Genomic DNA, 9809 nt, shown 5'->3' on the forward strand with positions numbered 1-9809 from the left:
GAGAGAGAGAGAGAGAGAGAGAGAGAGAGAGAGAGAGATAGACAGACACAGAGACAGAGAATGTTCCTGTAGGGCATTTGTGCATGAGAAGTTTACATCTCTTAGGCCAAATTTAACATGCTGTGACCTTCTCACTACCCTGCTCTGAACCATTGGATTTTTAATGACTGCTAATGGGTGAGGGTTCTGTTGACTTAAGATCCTTCTCACAAAGTTTCTAGCATATCTGAGAAGTCCGTGGAGGCCTTTTCCAAGCCAACGCATAGCACAGAATCCACCGGCCAGAAGTCCTGGTTCTGCCACAACCACCTGGCCACGTTTGCGAAGACACATGCTGTGCTCCTGCCTGAGCCTCCACACCTCCCACTGAAAGTGTCGGACTCAATGACGTCCATGCCCCTCTCCTAAGAGTGATCCATCAGTCTGTGATGGTGGCTTCTTGGAGCCTGTTCTATAATATCTAAGTACACTTATTAAAAACTGCTATAATTGCTGATACCCAGTAAACACTACAGCTTTCCCTTTCTTTATGCCATGTAAAACTTAGAGGCTAACACTCACAGACTCATAGTCGGGTGATTTGCGTGGCCTAGAGCAAGTCACTGATCTTCTCCTAATCACTTCTTCCCTGCTTTCCCCTACCTGATAGTCGTAAGGACCGGTGAACTGAGAAATGAGAGAAACGTCGGACATCGCGCTCGCCAAAGCTTCCTCTATGGGTATCGAAAGACTTCTTGCCATAGCTAGCAGCTGGAGAACATGCCTGCTTTAAAAACGTTCCGATCAGGCTGAAGCTGTGTTATCTCACAGAAAAGAGAACCGGATTCCCTTTACCTCCACCACCCCTACAAAGCTACACAAACTCATGTTAGCTTCATTTGTAAAACTAAATATGATTTGATGTGGAGCCTTGCTTGACTTTGCTTTTTGCTGCTTTTTAAATGACTTGAACCTGTTTTCTTGTCAGGAAAAAGTGATATATTAAAAATACCTAAAATCAGAAATAGAAAATGTACATAGTGCCATTTACTCCAGGGTAAACTCATATTGGGTGCATATTGTGTCCCCCCCCCCATAACTGGTGCAAATCATTATACTGCATGTCACATGAAGAAAAAGTTTCCCTTGTCACCCATTAAAATACTGCAGGTTTTTAGAGGTCTTCACAGATTGAGGCAGAAAGGAAATCAGTGCTGGTGCTGGTGGGAAACAGTGTAGCAAGGGGTGTGCAAGGGGCAGGACAACTGGAGAATGGGATAGCTGCGCTTTCTGGGAGCTGAAAACTGAATCTGGGAGGCTGTGAGAATTTCGAGGCATAAGAGAGCAGGGGATTTTACCAGCTAAAAGGAGCCTGTGAGAAGCCACCAGATGCCATCCTGCTGGAGACACACAGCAGTCTGATTAGGGATGGTGGGGGTCAGTAGCTGAGCAGAGGCTGGTAGGACCTGCCTGTGTACCCAGATTCTGTCATCCAGGCTGCAGGGCATAGGATTGTTTGTTAGCAGTGTAGAGCCTAGAAGTAAAAGATACCGAGTGACACAAACAAGTCCCTGCTTTATTCCCTCCATAAGAAAACATTACTTGAAATCCAAATTGTTTTTTAAATCTTCATATGTAAGCCAAATTAAAAAAGTCTCTATGAACATCTTTCAAAATTGTCATCACCTCTGAAGACTTTTAAGCATCATCTGGAGTTTTTTAGTGACACGCCTTATGATATACAGCATGAAAGAGCTCCAGTGATGGCAGATTCCTCCCAGAGTGGCTGAGGAAGAAGCTGTGGAAGCCTCTTGTCTCCAAGGGGAAGGAATGTGTTTGGCCCTATTAGATGCCTGCCGGAGGCTCTGTGGAGGAAAGCCACTTGTTTTTAATCACTAGTGATTTCTTTAAATAGCTCCTTGGCGTCACCCAGTGGGGAAGTGCTAGAATATGGCTTTGGGGCCTGTAGTCTTGAAGGGCAGATCCAGGGGTAGTGTCTTCAGGTGCTGCCATTCCAGTTATCCTTCCCATGTAGGAATATAACAGATATCCCGAGAATGTCTTTCTTTTCTGTGGAGTGAAGCAGCGCACTCTCTTGAGGGAAGTTCAGTCTCTGCTCATGGTGGACCAACTCACTCATGTTGGATAAATGAAATGGTTCTACCCCTGACCTCCTTAGGAACAAGCAAAAACTCCTTCCATATTTTGAATATCCCTGGTCTTACAGTGCCCTAATTGGTTTAGTATTTATCCATGCAGTTCTTAGTTCAAATTAGCATCAGTGTAGGTGAAGGAAAAATAACTTCGGCTTTCTTGAAAATTCAGCAATCACTTACAACCATCTAAAATTAATGTATAAGTCAGTATCACTGGAATGCATGTTCATAAGACTGTCTCGCAGACTTAAAAGCCTAGTTGCATGGTAGAAAGAGCTGGCGTTTGCGGGCAGAGCTGAACTTAAATCCCCTATCTGCCACTTTCTGTGTGACAGATAAATCACTCTCATTCCCTAAGCCTGTGTGTACAGTAGAGTTGGAAATCCTTCTGCTTCTGGAGATTAGAAGGGCAATGCTTGCATGAGGCAGTCCCTGTGGGGCAGTGAGCACCGGGACTGTGCTGCTGTTGGAATTCCACTTTGGCTCTGCATTTTACCTATTTACCTTGAGCAAATCACTTATACTCCAAGATTGGCATTCTTCAGCCAAAGATCCTCCTTCTGTCCCAGAGTTATACAAATCCCATGACACAGCTATTTGAAAGTACCTGATGCTTTATAGCTTAACAAATGATAGATTTTTCCCCCCTAAAAGTACTGACCCAATTCAAACACTTAGAAGCAGTTAGAAAGTTAAGCTCATGTTCATCCCTTGAGCATAACTTCCTTCTCTTTCTGTCTTAAATACATGATTGCATTACTGTCTCTGTCATCCAAGTTAACCCAAAACATAAGGACCTTTGGCAGCAACAAAGAGCAAGTTCATCTTAGAGTTGTCAGAGCTTATTCCCACCCCTCCTCCCAAGTGTACGGGTCCTTATTTATGCACCCATGTCATGACCTCTGCTCCGGCCATAGCAGCACTCACATCTTTGGTCCCATCCACCTGCCACCCACACTGACCAGCCTGCTCAAAGTTTTAGGCCCAGCTCAGTGGCGTATTATCACCTGACCTTCTCCCCGAGCAAGAAACGACTGCTTCCAGATTTATTCTTCTGAAGCACATCTTTCTCTTGGAAGAGAGAAAGGGAATTAATATGCATTGAGTCTGCATATATCTTGGCACATTCAACCTTCTCATACATTTCTCAGGCCAGGATCACTTCCTCCACCTTGAGGATAAGGAGAGTAGGGCCTATGTATTTTTTGATTAAACAAACATTTATTGAACATCAGTCATCCGGGAATACTGGGAACCCATCAGCAAACAGACCTGGGCCTTCTTCTCTGGATCCAGCAGCATCTTACATAGGATGAAGGCAGGAGGCAACAATGAAATCCATCATAAACTGTTTTCATTCAAGCAATGGCCATGAACCATCCACATGGCTGACACCGACAAAGGATCTACAAACTGTGGTACAGGGTTCCAGGATAAATCCTGAGGGGATTTGACTGACCTTGTTACATTTCTTGTTAGATAGGTCTTGCTATATCTTGGTCTTAACCATCCAGCAGGGAAGTATAAAAATGAAGTAAGTATAAAAAGTAAAGCTATATTAATATGCTGAGCTCAAGTCAACAACTTCTGACGTTGCCAGTCCTACAGATAGCCCACTACTATTATGGACTACTGGACTATATTGGAATATTTTGCTGAATTCACGCACCTACAATATTTAAATGACAATGGAATACCCTCCTCTGACAAAACTAAACAAAAAAAGGGGATATAAATGAAGGACCATTTTGTATCTGTATATTCAAAAGTTAGGATAGATATACAGCTACTTTCTCTTAATTCAATAAATAGAAAGAGTTGTTCTAATAGTGTTTGTGGACAGGACATCATGTCTACATCTTGTACTATGAATAACGACTAAGAAGACAACAATATGCAATGTATTAATTATTGAAACTGGGCTAGTAATTGGTTTTGAAACTGTCTCATTGCTATTTGTTTCTCAATAAAATTATTTAAAAAAATAAACTGTTCAAATGCTTAAGCATCTCAGGGATTATGGAAAAAAAAAAGATCCTACACAGAGGACATTTCCAGTAAGAACTAAAGGCTAAGGAGATCCTAGAAGTAGGAAATGTGCAGCAAAGGTAGAGTTGAAATGTGGGTGAGCTTGGTTCCCCATGTCTCCCAGCCTCCTGTGAGTACTTGCGCCAGTGTCACTAGATCTTGCTTGTGGCCCTCATCTCTTTTTTCCCCAGTAGAATGTGGATCCTTGAGAACAACAGCCTCATCTCCCAGGCGTCTAGTGCATGGTACAGGCAATGTGTATAAATAAAGGGTCATTTAATTTTTCAATATGTATATTTGTATGTCATTCCCCTATCATAGTATAGGGAGAAAACAGTACCTATAGATTTTGCACTATGCGTTACTTCTTTTTTTTTTTTTTAATTTTATTTATGTATGTTTGTGTGGCCAGCTCAGCCCACCAGGGGGCGGGGCTGGCTGGCATGTGGTGCTGGGGGATTGAACCGTGGTCCCTGTGCTTTGCTAAGCTTGTTCTAAGCAGGTGCTTTAGACCACTGAGCCATCTCACCAGCCCCGCGTTACTTCTTTAGCAGACACATTCATGTCATTTTCAGACACAAAGGCTTTCTGATCACCTGAGCACTTTCATGTCAAGTGCTTCTGACTCAGATATTTCCTATTTTGTAGTTGGGGTGACCCAGGTCAGCATGCAAGAGAAATAGCAGTTGCAGTATGTCCTGCTACATGCAGAGCTTGGAAGCAACTTATTGATCTAATTAAAATGACAGTGTTGTCCTCCCTAAATGCTGAGTGACCTGGGGCTCATTTTCAGCCTGTTGCCCATACTGCTCTTAGAGGTGAAAGAGGAGTCACTGCCCTGTGTCCAGCATGGGATGGGGAACACAAGGATGAAAGCACATGGCATGAAATAACAAGGGTTTCTTCTTCTTGAAACTCAGCCTATGAAGTCCAGCAAACATGGCCAGAGCCTATGCATGCTCAACAGGTACAAACCAGAATGTTCTGTGTGAAAATACAGTCATAAAAAATACGAATGGAGGGAGTTGCACCTCCCTTAGGGTGGAGTGGAGGGTCAGACAGGTGTCTCAACAGGTGGACGACGTCATCTTGGGTGAAAGCCCAGGTGGCTGCCTATCAGACACTTTGCTATATTCTCCATTTCCACAAACGCTGTCTTCTTTGCTTCTTTTTGTATACATACTTGTTATTCATTTACCCACCTTTAATTGAGACTTAGCTAAAGAGAAGTTAGTCCCTTTTCTGAGAACAGCAGCAGTCCAAGTCCCAGGATCACATCAGCTGGCAAATGGTGGTGGGCTCTGCTCAGGAAACACTGGGGGGAGTGGTGGGCAAGGGGCAGCCCGCAGAGCACTCGCCTGAAGCAGACAGGCGTTGGTCAACATCACCACTAGGGGCTCCAGATTTTGCCTTTTTTTTTTTTTTTGTAAAAACAAGCAAGTTGGAGTTTTGGCAAGATAGTCAAGTTTTTAAAGCAGTGTGTTAATAAAAAGAAAAATCTGCAAACAACATAGAACACATCCTCATGCTGCGGCTTGTTCATGGGCCACACTTGCACCCTTTTGTTTAAAGACTCTGAAGTTCCTGAGAGTATTTTTAGAATCCTTCATCAAGCCATTGCTCTGCTCATAGCTTCCCTCTAACTGTCCTCCTTGCCTTCCAGAAAGAGATGACGAGCAGAATGTGTCACTGACACTTCATCTCATCCTGCAGAAGAGAGAAAAACTTCCTGCAGTCCTGAGTGGACAGTGGGTGGACTTCCGGGCTGAAGTGGCCTCCCTACTTCCTCGGGCGACAGAGCTGGAGGCAATCGGGGCTCCTGAGAGACCTTCCCCGCTCACGTCATGTGCTCTTATCCTCAGAGTGCTGCTAGCCTAGCCCTGCGGACCAAGCGGATCACCCCTGCAGAAGGACCACCCCCGGCCCCCACCCTGGGCTTGCCTGGGAGGCGCCTCAGCCCTTCTGTGTGCATCACAGTTCTGCCTGTGGCCTGCCCCCTGAGCTTTACTGAAATCCAGGTTTTGAGACTAAGATGCATATTTGTACCTTTCTATTCCTCTGTCTTGTTAGCTGGCCAGCTTTTCTGTCATTTGTTTTCTAAGTACAGAGTGAATTTTGGAACTTTGGATGCACAGCTAGCTTTTCTGTGACAAGCCTTTTTTTTCAGATCAGGGAAGCCTCCTGCTCTGATTCTGTGGTTTAATATTGCACAGGGCCATGGCACTGTGAGAGGTCTGAAACCAGATCTGGCAACACTGTATGACTTCCCTAAGAAACTGTTTCAGTGGGGACCATGACATGGGCTGGCTTGTCTCTGCCTCAGTCGGTTATCCCATTCTAACTACAGGGAAGAGCCTGTTAGCAGCAAGCTAACAAATTACCAGTTTGTCCAGATCAGAATGTATTTTTTTCATAATAGCCATCATCCCTTGACTCTCCTGTCCATGTTCCTTCCTATTTTCCAGAAGAGAGCAGTAAAAGAAAGTTACAAATGACTAAGCCCACTATTAGGAGCTGTGAGCCAGACCAGTGCGGCGTTTGTTCTTTATTAATGGGCAGGAAGTAATGGATGTCTCTAAATAATATTTCAGTGATAAAACAAAAGTACAGTTATTATTTGGTTTGAGTAGATTAAATCCTCAGTCCCTGACTTAACTTCCCCTTCCGATCACCCCTCGTCTGTCACATTATCTTGGGGTGCACAATTAATTTCTGCCCCTGTGATTGTGCTGTGGAGGCAGCAGTGGAGCCAGAGCTGATGGCCCTGTACCATCCACTCCACTTCTTCTCTTCTAGTAGATAGAAAAAAGCACTCTGCTCTATATTCTGACTTTTGAAACATGAGTATGGTTAATGAAATGCTGTGTTCTCTGATTCATTCATGAAATTTTCTTCCTGACTAGCCCAACCTGTGATTAGGGGGGAATAATATTTCCAATGACACGTGAATTTACCAAGGTATCAGTTGGTGGAGAAAAGCAGATAAGAAATCATTAGTGCATTTTAGTGTAATAATAGTTAAAAGATAACTAAACAACTCTGATTTAGCTTTATTTTACATAACAGGTTCAAGGCATTCGTGGCTGCCATGGAAGCCTAGTAATCAGGAATCCTTCGTGCAAACTAAAAATGAGTTCCTTTTTTGGACACAGTAGTGTGCTGTGTTGACCTAACCCTTCAGATCAACCCTTCCTTTGCATCTCCTACAAGTTGGCCCATCAAATCCAGACATAGCTACCTCTCTCCATGTGCTCTGATCAACAGTAAACATTTTCCCTCACAACTTTGAGAAGTCAAGATAGGCAAAGATTTATTTTTCAGCATCACTGCTGAATATCTGATTGTCCTAAGGAGCCAGAGAAACAAGAGCCCCTCATTTTTGACCTATGCAATGATATAATACCACGTGGGAAGGCAAGATGGTAGTAACAGAGAAATGACAGTGTGGAGCTCATCTTCACAGAGATTCTCTGTAGTTTTGTACCCTGGAGAAACACAGATTTTTGCATTTAAAAAGTTAAATATACTTCTTGCATTTCAGTGATGCTTAACCAAGTGGGAGGTTAGACTCTGAAGACACTTGTCATTAATTTTTAAAGTCATTTTCTATTAATGTTGTGTATGAAATTTCCATGCAACTTAAAAATTCAAATATATTTAAACTTTAGAATAATTTCTTCTTGGTTATATTGGTAAATGTACTAATCAACTGGCCGAATGTTCAAGTTCTTTAATTACATGTTGTTCCTATTACAGCAGAGCTTTGTTTGGCAAATTCTGTTGGAAATCTTGGAGGTGATTTCTAACTCTCTGGCCTCACTTCATCTTCCGTGCATCTCTTACTGCAAACGGAGAGCCTGAGCTCCTCGCTGGCATCTCTGCTTCTTTTCCATACCTTCACCCCTCCACACTTCCTTTTTCTGCTTTTTTTCAGAAATTTCAATATTGAAAGAATGCCCTTAAGCACACTGATTAACATTTTGCCCCATTTTCTTTTATACTATAAATACATATTCATATTGCAGACCCATTTGCAAAGAAGCTGTAGTCATCAAGAAATTTTAATATACTTCATTATATGCCTTCTTGTTAGTAAGAGCATTGTCCAATCCATTTCCAATGTCATTATTGACCTCTAAGAAACAGAGCAAAAATATGGCATACTTGATATACAATCCATGGGCAAAATTCCCCAGCTGTCTCAAAAATATTCCTTTCAGTCTGTTTCATTTAAATTTAGGATCTAGTCAGGAATCACACACTGAATTAACTTGCCATTGTCTTTAGTTTTCTTTAATGGATTGGCAGTTCCCTTTAGTGTGTGTGCTTATGTAGTGATGTATGTTCATGGAGGGCTTTGGTGTGCGTGTGCATGTGTGTGTATGAAGTGGTATGTCTTTCATGACTCTCACATTAAAGAATTCAGGCTGATTATTTTGTAGACTGTCCCACACTTGGGAATTTTTGTGTGTTTTGTTTTTCTGATGGTTTCTCATTATATATTTAGGCTAAACTTCTTTGGCAACAGTATGACATTTGTTTCCTTCCTGTCATATCAGAAAATACACCATATCTAACTCTCACTTTGTGATATTAAGATTGATCAGTGTGCTCAGGTGTCCTCTCCCTGATCCAATCATTATCTGTAATTTATTGTTAAGCTCTGAAAATCTGTACATACATTTTAGATACTGTATATGTATGAATCCACTTCTTAGTATTATCAGAAGCCCATGATGAAGATTAGACCTGTTGTAGCAGTGACCCAAGTCTTGCCTTCCCATTAATGAAAGAAAAGGTTTGCAGGGAGTCTCCTGGAGGATGAGGACTTACGTGGCCAAATAGTACTGATTCTCCCACAGTGACTTCCCCCTCAGATCCATGGTTGAATGACAGAGAAAGTGTGTTCTTGTTGAAGTCGTTCTTATTAAGGGAAATCTTACGCCCAATAATGGATTGCAGTCCTCCAAGGACCACATCACTTAATTATATATGAAGCATTTATGTGACATTAAAACTAGTGCCTGCCTCGTAAGCACAGAGTCCCAAGTTCCATCCCCAGTACCGCATGCTGTGCTGAACCCAGAACCCTGGGCATGCTGTGCTGGCTCCGAAACCGGGTGTGGTGCTGCATGCCTGTAATCCCAGCTCTGGGAGGCTGAGACAGGAGGATCACTAGGAGTCTGAGCCACATAGTGAGACCTTGTACTGAAAGAATAAGTAGGTAAATTTAAAAAAATCTTTGTAGGGAATGACAAATGAGTTGGGGAGAGGATTAGGGATAACATGCCAAAAACAGCTTCCTCAATGGGAGAAATAATGAAAAATAATAGGCAAAGAAATACTCCGCCTGAGTTGTTTTCCACGGCTTAGATTGTTAATATTCTCTTCTCAAGTGTTTCCTCATTCATAAGAGCCCAGAGCCACAGAGCCAGAATAAATGCAAGAAACTCTGGCAGATCTCTTAATCCCTTCCTTTTACCTCCCAGACCCCACGAGTAATACTTCGGGTGTGAACTCGCTCTCTTTTCACCTGCTTCAGGCACAGAAATGTTCCCGCAGTACTGGCAGAAACTGCTGAAGCATTGCAGTGTCTGCATCCCAGTCAACCTGAGCTGAACACATCATTTCTAGTGTCCTACCTTG

The 9809-nt window shown here is 42.7% G+C and overlaps 1 protein-coding gene across 1 annotated transcript in view; it reads left to right on the forward strand.

Moving 5' to 3' along the window:
• Mob3b (MOB kinase activator 3B) overlaps positions 1-9176 on the forward strand; it is a 187335-nt gene extending 178159 nt beyond the window's left edge. The window contains exon 4 of the mRNA XM_004638565.2: positions 5827-9176. Within this exon, the coding sequence (XP_004638622.1) occupies positions 5827-5856 (30 nt within the window). The 3' untranslated portion in view covers positions 5857-9176. The remainder of the gene's footprint in view (positions 1-5826) is intronic.
• The last annotated feature ends 633 nt before the right edge of the window (positions 9177-9809 follow it).

Source organism: Octodon degus, unplaced genomic scaffold, assembly GCF_000260255.1.
Source record: "Octodon degus isolate 3935 unplaced genomic scaffold, OctDeg1.0 scaffold00099, whole genome shotgun sequence".
Classification (NCBI taxonomy): Eukaryota; Metazoa; Chordata; class Mammalia; order Rodentia; family Octodontidae; genus Octodon; species Octodon degus.